The 13817-nt window shown below is 37.4% G+C and overlaps 1 protein-coding gene across 1 annotated transcript; it reads right to left on the bottom strand.

Moving 5' to 3' along the window:
- Positions 1–310: 310 nt before the first annotated feature.
- On the bottom strand, positions 311–2921 carry LOC123753757 (uncharacterized). Its single transcript, XM_069316194.1, has 3 exons — positions 2721–2921; positions 1760–1901; positions 311–895 (listed from the first exon to the last, which is right to left on the bottom strand). The coding sequence occupies exons 1-3, from the start codon at positions 2814–2816 to the stop codon at positions 546–548; spliced, it is 588 nt and encodes a 195-aa protein (XP_069172295.1). The 5' UTR covers positions 2817–2921; the 3' UTR covers positions 311–545.
- Between the last annotated feature and the right edge of the window lie 10896 nt (positions 2922–13817).

The raw sequence follows: 13817 nt of genomic DNA, 5'->3' as shown, positions 1-13817 counted from the left end.
AGATCAGCCCAAGCTTCATCTTGAGGCAAAGCTCAATGCCTTAAGCCATATTGATGCTCTGTCCACAGAGCATTCTCTCTCTCAAATCATAATAGTACACTAATGGTTCCCTACACCACCCCTCAGGTGCAGCTGCAGCAGGCTTGGGTGACATGATGACTATGGGGTGCACAATAAACTAACACTCACAGAATGAGTATGGGCTGCACAATAAGCTACCTCTCACAAGATTAGTAATAAAGAAACATTAATTTTTTGGGTAGGGTGACTGAAACTCATCCTGGGGTAAAAATGTTTATTTAAATTTATTATAGTTAAATGAATTTAGTAAATTATTCCATATATTGTATTATAAGTGAATTGACACTAAACTATAAATGATACTAATAAGGTTTTAAAAATGAAAAACAGTAAAAATCCTTCATGTAAGATATGGAAGTTGAAAAGTAAATTAACTGTAAACTAAATTATAAACTGTAGACATAATATAAAGTATTATAAGTAAAATACCTATAAACTACCAAATAATGTGTAAGGAACCATTTCTATTGTTTGTCCTTTTTTACCTGTTTCCTCAGGTATTTTAAAATTCCCATTCCGTTGTTACTACACTGTTTTCCTGGTGTAGTTCCCTGTGGTTCAAATTTTACTACTTGTACTTCTTGCTGTTTCTGAAGGATTGCTAATGGTAGCCCTTGTTGCACCGGCGGAACTTTTTGTAAATGTTCCACCTGCGGAACTTTTTGTAATTGTTGAATTTCTTGCACCTGCGGTACTTTTTGGACTTTATGCACCTGCTGCACTTGTAGCTCGTCAGGATTTTTTTCCAGGGCATTATCGCTATCACCTTCTGATCCTAATGTAAGTTTATCTGCATCAAGCTTCCTTGTGCGTGCTGGAAAAAAATAAAAATAAAAAATAAAAAATTTTGAAATGGAAGATCCTGTGTAACAAATTTAATCAGTTACTATGATCGAGCCGCAGAAATTTTACAGGAAAGATATGGTTGGGTTGACTGCATCTATCTGGACCTAAAAGAGGCATTCAATAGAATTCCACATAAGAGTTTGTTCTGGAAACTGGAACATATTGGAGGGGTGACAGGTAAGCTTCTAACATGGATTAAAAAATTTCAAACTGATAGAAAAATGAGGGCAGTAATCAGAGGCAATGTATTGGACTGGAGAAATGTCACGAGTGGAGTACCACAGGGTTTAGTTCTGGCATTCATGGATAAATAATAAATAAATTGTTCATGATTTTTTTAGACAAAAGCTAGAATATGCAGCAGTTGTATGGTGCCCATATCTTAAGAAGTACATGTACAAACTTGAAATGATACAAAGACGTCATGGGTGTCATAGGGGCACCAGCACACTGGTTTGCTAAAGGGCCCTTAATGCTGTCGAGACCTTATGGGCCCTTGGACCCATTACGTTAAGACATAGTGCTGTATTGGGCCACACACTTTTTGCCATATACATCAACGACAGAGATGATTGAATTGAAATTATATATATATATATATATATATATATATATATATATATATATATATATATATATATATATATATATATATACATATATATATATATACATATATATATATATATATATATATATATATATATATATATATATATATATACATACATATGTATATATATATATATATATACATATGTATATATATATATATATATATGAGAGAAAATAATAGGTGGTGATATATTTATATATTATGTGAACTACTTACACAAAAAGAAGTTAGTGGTGAAGATCTTCTTGTCCTCTTCTTGTATTACGTTGTTTGGTAAAATACCATGTGTCACCCGTGCTGGTCCTTTCTTGTAATAGATAACGATTGATTCATACCCACAGCCACGCAGATATGTTAGCTGAAAAGCAAATAATATTTAAACAATAACACTATCTGGGAAAATGCAACAAAATAAATGTTTGAAGCATAGCTGGGCATGTGCAATAGAACCCATAATAGAATCACAATATCAGAAATAAATATCTTTGATATCCCCAGAGTCAAAGTTATTCTGTGTAAATACTCTATGCAAATAAAGGGACCTTGTCTATGGAACTAACTTGCTAACAAATTTAAAAACTGTCCAACTTCTGCCATTTTAAAAAATAAAACCAAAAAGTACCTAAATTTTTTCTTGATAGTTTCCTAACTAGTGTATTAAACTCGCACTGTATCTTATGAAATCCAATGCCAGAATATATGTGCCTAAACCATACAACTTTTCCATTGTAATCATTGCTATCACCTTATATCATGATTGTTATATTGAATGCATATCTTACTATATTATACCTTGAAATATTCCTCAAATTATGCTACAATTTATATGTTGATAACCCTCAAATTTTACTTTAATGTACATAGTAATCTTTGTGATACTTTCTTACAATGTACCAGCCAATTTTTTCCATTTAAGCTTTAAATTGCCTATTTAAAATTATCTGTTAGATTAAGGACCTGCCCAAAACACTATGTGTGCTAGTGGCTTTACAAGAATGTAAAAACATCAATTCTATGTACTCTCATAATCCCAGTGTGCTATCTTGTATATAAATAAATAAACAAATAGTATGTAAGTACTGTACAGCATTATTCATGTTGATTCTATACCTTATCAAGCAAGTTCAGCATAAGAAGAATACAAATGAATACAACAGATGTAGACAAACTTCAATACCTGATTTTCAATCCTTCGTAGAACCCGGCTTGCTGTATTTCGTTCTAAAGCCTTCTTGCCTTTAAGTAGAAAACGGGCTTCCTCTTCTTTCTTCATTAATTCTCTACTGTTTCGGAAGTCACACTGGCAGAACTTGCAAACATTGCTTCGGACATGCACACATTGTTTGCAGTTTGTGCATCTCCTCAAGAATTTTCCCTGAAGACCTGAAGGAAATAGTTTCTAATAAAATACTTATATTCAAATGACCTATGCTGCAAAAATTATAAGTTAAATTGTTGTTAAAATGTACTACAGTAATTAAATATATTATTTAAATTATGAAATAATCTACATTAACACTAGTGAGAGCAATGTTAAAAATTTTAGGACTGCATCTGGAAATAACTTTAATTTTGGATGTGATTAACCATGCTGTAACTCGTATAACAAAACTGAGAGGAGTTGAATCCAACAGCCTGATTGACCAGGCTGTTAATTTCAAGCGAATACTATATTATTGGAAGAAAAAAAAATTATATATATATATATATATATATATATATATATATATATATATATATATATATATATATATATATATATATATATATATATATATATATATATATATATATATATATATATATATATGTCGTACCTAGTAGCCAGAACGCACTTCTCAGCCTACTATGCAAGGCCCGATTTGCCTAATAAGCCAAGTTTTTATGAATTAATTGTTTTTCGACTACCTAACCTACCTAAGCTAACCTAACCTAACTTTTTCGGCTACCTAACCTAACCTAACCTATAAATATAGGTTAGGTTAGGTTAGGTAGGGTTGGTTAGGTTCGGCCATATATCTACGTTAATTTTAACTCCAATAAAAAAAATTGACCTCATACATAATGAAATGGGTAGCTTTATCATTTCATCAGAAAACAAATTAGAGAAAATATACTGTCAGGAAAACTTGGCTTATTATGCAAATCGGGCCTTGCATAGTAAGCCGAGTACGACGTTCTGGCTACTAGGTACAACATATATATATATATATATATATACATACATACATACATACATACATACATACATACACACATACATATATATATATATATATATATATGACAGTGTCAGATTCAGTTTACTACAGTTTAGTAATTTCTTACCATTTGATGTACTAGGTAGATCCATGTTTGGTGAAGTTTTATAGCTGGAGCTGGAAGATCCTGTCGAGATGACTTCTTCAAAGAGAATAGCTTCAACACACATTGTGTCTTGAGTCTACCAGTACTTGGCCTACAGTTACCAGATCTGATTTACAGAAACTAGTGAACTATGGAGATAAGATTGTTAATAATATACTTTTTTTGAGATTCATATGACTTGCAGCTTAAAAACCAACCTTATTTTAAAATAGTACACTAAAGTACATAGCAAATTGCGAAATTCGTAGTTTTTTAACTACTTTAAAGCTAAATTCTCAAGCTTTGAAAATAAGCACAATTTGCTATTTTAAGCGGAATCTGGCAACTCTGATTTAGCATGTAAACATTGACTTGCATTCACAATGTAGTTATTTATTTTTCAACAATTTAAAACGAGTTATGAAAATACACACATTGGTACATTATTGCAAAGGCACTATACTATATATATATATATATATAAATTGTTGCAAGTCGAGCAACAAATATTTTACATTGAACAACAAATGAGATTGGAAAAGCAGTATTGCCAAAATAGACCCCAGACACACCCTGTGGGTAGTAATGGACCCCCATACCGACCCTATGAGGGGTAGTGGACCCCATAATAACACTATGGGCGATAGTGGACACTATACAAACACTATGGGCGGTAGTTGACTTCATAGAGACCCTGTGGGCGGTAAGGGACCCCCTATCGACCCTGTGGGCGGCAGTGGACCCCCTATCGGTCCTGTGGGCGGCAGTGGACCCCCTACCGACCCTGTGGGCGGCAGTGGACCCCTACCGAACGTGTGGGCGGCAGTGGACCCCCTACCGACCCTGTGGGCGGCAGTGGACCCCCTATCGATCCTGTGGGCGGTAGTGGACCCCCCCCATATCGACCCTGTGGGCGGCAGTGGACCCCCTATCGATCCTGTGGGCGGCAGTGGACCCCCTACCGACCCAGTGGGTGGCAGTGGACCCCCTGCCGACCCTGTGGGCGGTAGTGGACCCCTACCGACCCTGTGGACGGTAGTTGACTTCATAGCGACCCAGTGGGCGGTAGTGAACCCCATACCGACCCTGTGGGTGGCGGTGGACTCCATACCGACTCTGTGGGCGGCAGTGAACCCTATATACTAATCCTGTGGGCGATACTGTACCCTATAGTCATCCTGTGGGGGCAATGGATGCCATACATATCCAGTGGGTGTTATTGTACCCCATACTTATTCTGTGGGTGGTTGGAGCCCCATACCCATCCTGTGGGTTATAGTGGACCCCATACTCATCCTGTGGGTGGTATTGGACCCCATACCTATCCTGTGGGTGGTTGTGAGCCCATACCCATCCTGTCGGTGGTAGTGGACGCAATACACATCCAGTGGATGGTATTGGATCCCATACCCTTCCTGTGGGTGGAAGTGATCCCCATACCATTCCTGTGGGTGGATGTGACCCCCATACTCATCCTGCGGGTGTTATTGGACCCCTTACCCACCTAACAGGTGGTAGTGGACCCTAATCCTATAGTTTCCAATAATCCACACCATACCATCCTGTTTGCAGTAGTTTACCCTATATACATTCCAACATAACATCGTTTTCTGTTAGCGTTCCTACAAAACATTCTTTAAAGATTTCTAAAGCACAAACTATAGTATATAATATTGATTGGTGAAGCACTTATTCTATGTAATAATTTATTGTGCTTATTATAATTTACTAAGAACAACTAATATTTCTCAAAACAAAACTACGAGCCTTCAATAGGATGTAGCTGATCTGTAATATTATAAGAGCATGGACAATAGTAGGTGAATTTCACAACCCATGTGGGACCTGAAAACTACAATTTTCGTTATAATTGAACCAATCACGACTATTCAGCTATCTACGTTGATGGACGAGTACTGTGAGACGTAAATTGGTACGTGAGGAAGAGTTTGAGCCTTGGTAAAAAAGTTAACTGGGAATATATCACATATGTACTAAATCACATTCCACATATTGACTTTAAGCACTAGTCATATATGTACTGTCTTGTGTGAGAACGGGTTGGAAAAATGAAGGGACCAAACTTCAACGCGAAATCGATTCTGGTGTTCTGGCCGATGAGAAGAATAGTATGCTGATTGATAAACCAATTAATATTCCAAATTTCATGACTGAAGAGCAACTAAAGAAATTAAAGACGCACGAAAGAGCTTTAATAAATATGCTCGTTAACACTCGGAGTGAGTTTATGAAACACCCAGACTATAACCAGCAGTCGGTGGATACAATTACAGATATGCTGCATAAGTATGTGCCGATTAAGGACCAATTTGGTCGCTCGATGAGACTTACTGAATTACTGAACATTGTGAAACATGGTGCCAAACGTACGCTGCCAAACTAATTTTAAACGAATCCTTTCGCTATTATCATTAAAAAGTGCTAATCGTGCAAACAACCCGGCTTTGTTAAATATTTTAAGCATGATGTACTTACAAAGTGATACGAAGATACCGAGAATTAGTTTACAATTAATGAAAATAATTTTGGAACCTGACAGTGGGTTCCAACTGGGGCCACGAAAGCCTGGTGGATAGCGCGCAGAACTCGTAATTCTGTGGCTCGGGTTCGATTCCCGCACGAGGCAGAAACAAATGGGCAAAGTTTCTTTCACCCTGAATGCCCCTGTTACCTAGCAGTAAATAGGTACTCGGGAGTTAGTCAGCTAATATATAGGCCACCAAATTTAGACAGAATGGAAGCAAAGCATCTATGGGATGAAATATCTAGAGCATCTAGATCTAACAGTATTTATGTCATGGGTGACTTTAATTTTAGCGGAATAAACTGGTTGAACAAAACAGGGAATAGTGAAGCAGAAGATTTTCTAGAATTAATTGACGATTGCTTTCTTACGCAACACATTAAGGAACCAACACGGGAAAATAATATTTTAGATTTAGTGTTAACTAACAGGGAAACGCAAATTAATGACATCGAAATAGGGAGTGAGCTAGGGAGCAGTGATCACAAAGAAATCAGATTTAGCATAGAATGGAATAGACCAGTAGGAGAAAATTCTGTTAAAGTGCCAGATTTTCGAAAAGCTGATTTTAATAGCCTAAGAATTTTTTTGGGTCAAATTGATTGGAAAGGCTTGGGTATGGGGTGTGGGCCGGTCTTGGAGCGAGACATGAACCCAGCGATAGGTGACTTAAATGGGGATTTCGATGTGGATTCAATATATAACTTATTTAAGAATATTCTAAACAAAGCACAGGAACGTAGTATACCATACAAATTGAATAGATCGTATACTAATGACCCAAAGTGGATAACAAAGAATTTGAAGAACCTTATAGGTAAAAAGAGAGCTTGGTACAAAAGGATTAAAAATGGGGAGGTCACTTTAGAACAGGAATTCGTACAACTGGTTAGAAATGCTAAAAAAGAGATAAGGAAAGCAAAAAGAAACTATGAAGTTCGCATAGCAGGGCAAGCAAAGACAAATCCTAAAGGGTTTTTTCAGTTATATCGTACTAAGACTAGGGAAAGGATAGGTCCATTAAAAACTGAGACAGGTCAAATAACAGATAGTGATGAAGAGATGAGTAGTATTTTTAATAAATATTTTGTATCTGTATTTACTAAAGAGGAACTTAACAATATGCCTTCAGCCGAACAAGTCTATGTGGGTGGGGACGAGGACAGGTTGACGAGTTTAACAGTTACCAGGGAGGATGTTCTTAAACAAATAGTAAAACTCAAACCAAACAAATCCCCAGGGCCGGATGAAGTGTTTGCCAGGGTGCTTAAAGAATGCAAAGAGGAGCTTTGTGACCCACTGTCAACCATATTTAATAAATCAATAGAGTCAGGCAGAGTGCCAGAGTTTTGGAAAGTTGCTAATGTGATACCAGTTTTTAAGAAAGGAGATAGATCACTTGCGTCTAACTATCGACCAATTAGCCTAACGTCTATTGTGGGAAAGTTACTCGAATCTATAATAGCAAATAAAATTCGTCTTCATCTTGAAAAACATAAATTAATAATTGAGTCGCAACATGGTTTTATAAATGGCCGTTCATGTTTAACAAATTTGTTATCTTTTTATTCTAGCATTGTTGAGGCAGTTGATAGTGGTAAGGATTGCGATGTTGTATACCTTGACTTTAGCAAAGCTTTTGATACAGTGCCACATGAAAGACTGATTAAAAAGATAGAGTCTCATGGTATTGGGGGTGCTATATTAAGCTGGATTAGGGCATGGCTATACCAAAGGAAACAGAGTTAGTATAAATGGAATCAAGTCAGAGTGGGAAAATGTTGTAAGTGGAGTGCCTCAAGGCTCTGTCCTGGGACCTCTGTTGTTTATAATATATATAAATGATTTAGATTCAGGTTTGAGTAGCAACATTTGCAAATTTGCCGATGATACGAAAATCGGTAGGGAAATTAATTCGGAGGAGGACTCACTATCACTTCAAGTTGATCTAGATAGGGTTTTGAAATGGTCAAAGGATTGGCAGATGCAGTTTAATGCTGATAAATGTAAAGTTCTGAGGTTAGGTAATGATGATAGAGTTACAAGATACGAGCTAGATGGTGTTGTGATTGCGAAGTCGGATTGCGAAAGGGATCTGGGAGTTATGATTAGTAAGAATTTAAAACAAAAGGATCAATGCATAAATGTTCGTAATAAGGCAAATCGGACACTTGGATTTATTAATCGCAGCGTTAGTAACAAGACACCTGGTGTGGTTCTCAAGCTATATCTTGCTCTAGTTAGGCCCCATTTAGATTATGCAGTTCAGTTTTGGTCGCCATATTATAGAATGGATATAAATTCACTTGAACGTGTCCAGCGTAGGATGACTAAGTTAATTCCCCAAATTAGAAATCTTTCATATGAAGAAAGATTAACAAAGCTTAAGTTGCATTCACTGGAAAGGCGAAGAGTTAGGGGTGACATGATAGAGGTTTACAAGTGGATGAATGGACATAACCAGGGGGATATTAATAGGGTATTAAAAGTATCAACACAGGACAGAACACGAAACAATGGGTATAAATTGGATAAGTTTAGATTTAGGAAAGACTTGGGTAAATACTGGTTCAGTAACAGGGTTGTTGATTTGTGGAACCAATTGCCGCGTAACATTGTGGAGGTGGGGTCCCTCGATTGTTTCAAGCACGGGTTGGACAAGTATATGAGTGGGATTGGGTGGTTATAGAATAGGAGCTGCCTCGCATGGGCCAATAGGCCTTCTGCAGTTACCTTTGTTCTTATGTTCTTATGTTCTTATGTTCTGTCACGGGCTGCTTACTGGAGGTGGAGGCCTGGTCGAGGACCGGGCCGCGGGGACACTAAAAAGCCCCGAAATCATCTCAAGATAACCTCAAGAATCATGTATTTGCAATTACTATGTTATGTTTCTTATGTTCTTCAAATTGCATTAAAGTTATTTGTCCTTAATTATTTTGTAAAGTGTTCTTTGGTTATATATTAAATAAAACTTAATATTCTTCCAGTTTATTAATTGTTCCTACAATATGGCAAATTGGATGCAGTGTAATTCATTAATAAGCTCGAAAACTTAATAGACATGAAAAAATACAAATTTAAGCTCGGGTCGGGGTTCATTTATATATGAATGCCACAGGATTACAAGTCCAGCGTGCTGTCCGCTCGGCCGACCGGATCCCTAAAAATTAGGGGACAGGGGGGTTAGAGAGGAGGGAGTGGATGTTGGGAGAGGGGGAGAGAAGCAGCCCATTCTCCTAAGATTTCCCAACGTCAGGAAACTGTCGTTCTAAACTGCCCTTATCTTAACCTACCAGAGGAACCAGAAAACGGGACAGTATGTCAATTTCGCAAGCCGCTGCCATTTTTTAGTATGACAATTTTTGGCCTTAGGTAAATTACGCATCAAAATGTGAAGCTCTATTAGGAGAATGGGTTGAGAGAAGAAGGGTGGATGTGAAGAGAGGGAAGAGAAGAGCAGGGATGTGGGGAGGGGAGCAGACCTAACAGGCACCATCAGGTACCCTTCTAATTTTAGAATTAAAAGAACAATATGCAGTAAACATAATTTAAGGCCTTCATGTGGAATAAGAAAAAGTAAGAATATGAGAAACATAATAAGAACATAAGAACAAAGGTAACTGCAGAAGGCCTATTGGCCCATACGAGGCAGCTCCTATTCTATAACCACCCCATCCCACTCATATACTTGTCCAACCCGTGCTTGAAACAATCGAGGGACCCCACCTCCACAATGTTATGCGGCAATTGGTTCCACAAATCAACAACCCTGTTACTGAACCAGTATTTACCCAAGTCTTTCCTAAATCTAAACTTATCCAATTTATATCCATTGTTTCGTGTTCTGTCCTGTGTTGATACTTTTAATACCCTATTAATATCCCCCCGGTTATGTCCATTCATCCACTTGTAAACCTCTATCATGTCACCCCTAACTCTTCGCCTTTCCAGTGAATGCAACTTAAGCTTTGTTAATCTTTCTTCATATGAAAGATTTCTAATTTGGGGAATTAACTTAGTCATCCTACGCTGGACACGTTCAAGTGAATTTATATCCATTCTATAATATGGCGACCAAAACTGAACTGCATAATCTAAATGGGGCCTAACTAGAGCAAGATATAGCTTGAGAACCACACCAGGTGTCTTGTTACTAACGCTGCGATTAATAAATCCAAGTGTCCGATTTGCCTTATTACGAACATTTATGCATTGATCCTTTTGTTTTAAATTCTTACTAATCATAACTCCCAGATCCCTTTCGCAATCCGACTTCGCAATCACAACACCATCTAGCTCGTATCTTGTAACTCTATCATCATTACCTAACCTCAGAACTTTACATTTATCAGCATTAAACTGCATCTGCCAATCCTTTGACCATTTCAAAACCCTATCTAGATCAACTTGAAGTGATAGTGAGTCCTCCTCCGAATTAATTTCCCTACCGATTTTCGTATCATCGGCAAATTTGCAAATGTTGCTACTCAAACCTGAATCTAAATCATTTATATATATTATAAACAACAGAGGTCCCAGGACAGAGCCTTGAGGCACTCCACTTACAACATTTTCCCACTCTGACTTGATTCCATTTATACTAACTCTCTGTTTCCTTTGGTATAGCCATGCCCTAATCCAGCTTAATATAGCACCCCCAACAATATATGATACAGGTTAGATTCAGGTTTGAGTTGCAACATCTGCAAATTTGCCGCGGATACAAAAATCGGTTGGAAAATTAACAAGGAAGACAACTCACTATCATTCAAGTTGATCTAAATAGGGTTTTGAAATGGTCAAAAGATTGGCAGATGCAGTATAATGCTGATAAATGTAAAGTTCTGAGGCTAGGTAATGATGATAGAATTACAAGATTCGAGCTAGCTGGTGTTGAGATTGCGAGAGAGATCTGGGAGTTATGATTAGTAAGAATTTAAAACCAAAGGATATATGCATGAATGTTCGTAATAAGAGAAATAGGACACTGGGATTTATTAATCGAACAATGATTAAGAAGAGACCTGTTGTTGTTCTTCAGCTATATTGCTCTGGTTAGGCACCATTTAGATTATACAGTTCAGTTTTGGTCGCTGTATTATAGAATGGATAAAGAAAGATTAACAAAGCTTAACGTGCATTCACTGGAAAGGCGAAGAGTTAGGGGTGACATAATAGAGGTTTACAAGTGGATGAATGTACACAACATAGGGGATATTGATAAGGTATTAAAAGTATCAACACAAGTCAGAACACGAAACAATGGGTATAAATTGGATAAATTTTGATTTAGGAAAGACTTGGGTAAATACTGATTCAGTAACAGGGTTGTTGATTTGTGGAACCAATTACCGCGTAACGTGGTTGAGGTGGGGTCCCCTCGATTGTTTCAAGCGTGGGTTGGACATGTATTTAAGTGGGATTGGGTGGTTCTAAATAGGAGCTGCCTCGGATGGGCCAATAGGCCTTCTGCAGTTGCCTTTGTTCTTATGACACAGGTTTTTACAAGTGGATGAATAGATATAACAAAAGGGATATTAGTTGGGTAATAAAGGTATCAGCATAAGACAGAACACGAAACAATGAGCATAAATTGTATATGTTTAGATTTAGGAAAGACCTGGGTAAATACTGTTATGGTAACCGGTTTGTTGAGTTGTGGAACCAATTACCGCATAACGTAGTGGAGGTGGGATCCCTCGATTGGTTCAAGCGTGGGTTGGACATGAATATGAGTGGGATTGGGGGATTATAAATAGAAGTTGCCTTTTATGGGCCAATAGGCCTTCTGCAGTTACCTTTATAATTATGATTTTTATTATGTTGTAACTGGGTGGCTATGAATAGGAACTGCTTCGTATAGGCTTTCTGCAGTTACCTTTATTCTTATGTTCTTTTCTGGGAACATCCCGTGCGTAGGTTCGAACCCTCATTACGGCCTTTGTGGATTTGTTCATATCATAATTATGTTATGTCCGTTCATCACTTGTATACCTCTTACCTCATCGACGTTGATAACAAATGCGATATCAATAAGGTAATAAAAACATCAACACAAGACAGAACACGAAACAATTGGTATAAATTGTATAAGTTTAGGTTTGGCAAAGACCTGGGTAAATACTGGTAATGCATTGTTGTTTATTTGTTGAACAAATTACCGCGTAACGTAATAGAAGTATTATCCCTTGATTGCTTCAAGTGTAGTTTAGACACGTAGGTTAGAATGAGTTTGGGTGGTTATAAATAGGAGCTGCCTCGTATGGGCCAACAGGCCATCTTCAGGTACCTTTATTCATATGATCTTATAAGGTTTTTGCACCAACAATTTTGCAAGATTTCTGAACATTTTCATATCCAGCTAAATGCTAAGGAAATTACTAACCAGATAAATTTAAATAGTTTTGGCAACTGCTCGCCACCTCACCTCAGTAGCGTTCACTGAGTAACTACCTTTCAAAAGAAAGGTAGCGTTCAATTATCATCCAGTACAACCGACGAAACCTCTAGAGCGAAGTTGTGACATCCAAAGTTCAACAATGGCAATGTTGAGTATGCTCAACAATATTCACTGTCTTGTCAGTGTTTACAATTGTATATTTGCTGTTTTCAACGATAGTACCTAATGAGGCCACGAAAACCGAAAAAAAGAAAAGGCAGGTTTGTTAAACGGGAAATTGAATTATCTGAAGACCCAAACTCTTTTTTCAAGTTACATGCTGAATTCAAGGAAACATTCCAGCCGCAATTGCAGCTCTTGCTCCCCAACATTCCTACTGAGGTTATGAAGGGCGCTGACTCTTTCCAGATTCTCAACTACATGAGAATGAAAAATGAAGGGACCAAACTTCAACGCGAAATCGATTCTGGTGTTCTGGCCGATGAGAAGAATAGTATGCTGATTGATAAACCAATTAATATTCCAAATTTCATGACTGAAGAGCAACTAAAGAAATTAAAGACGCACGAAAGAGCTTTAATAAATATGCTCGTTAACACTCGGAGTGAGTTTATGAAACACCCAGACTATAACCAGCAGTCGGTGGATACAATTACAGATATGCTGCATAAGTATGTGCCGATTAAGGACCAATTTGGTCGCTCGATGAGACTTACTGAATTACTGAACATTGTGAAACATGGTGCCAAACGTACGCTGCCAAACTAATTTTAAACGAATCCTTTCGCTATTATCATTAAAAAGTGCTAATCGTGCAAACAACCCGGCTTTGTTAAATATTTTAAGCATGATGTACTTACAAAGTGATACGAAGATACCGAGAATTAGTTTACAATTAATGAAAATAATTTTGGAACCTGACAGTGGGTTCCAACTGGGGCCACGAAAGCCTGGTGGATAGCGCGCAGAACTCGTAATTCTGT

This window comes from Procambarus clarkii, chromosome 7 (genome assembly GCF_040958095.1).
Source record: "Procambarus clarkii isolate CNS0578487 chromosome 7, FALCON_Pclarkii_2.0, whole genome shotgun sequence".
In the NCBI taxonomy this organism is placed as follows: domain Eukaryota; kingdom Metazoa; phylum Arthropoda; class Malacostraca; order Decapoda; family Cambaridae; genus Procambarus; species Procambarus clarkii.
The sequence above is the reverse complement of the archived record's forward strand: the minus strand, read 5'-3'. Positions and strand labels throughout refer to the sequence as shown.

Excerpts from the sequence above, each read along its gene's own strand:
- LOC123753757 (XM_069316194.1), bottom strand. The coding sequence starts at position 2,816 with ATGAAGAAAGAAGAGGAAGCCCGTTTTCTACTTAAAGGCAAGAAGGCT. Across the intron at positions 1,902-2,720 it reads TACGAAGGATTGAAAATCAG|CTAACATATCTGCGTGGCTG; the intron begins GTATTGAAGTTT and ends TTTGCTTTTCAG. Across the intron at positions 896-1,759 it reads CACCACTAACTTCTTTTTGT|CACGCACAAGGAAGCTTGAT; the intron begins GTAAGTAGTTCA and ends ATTTTTTTCCAG.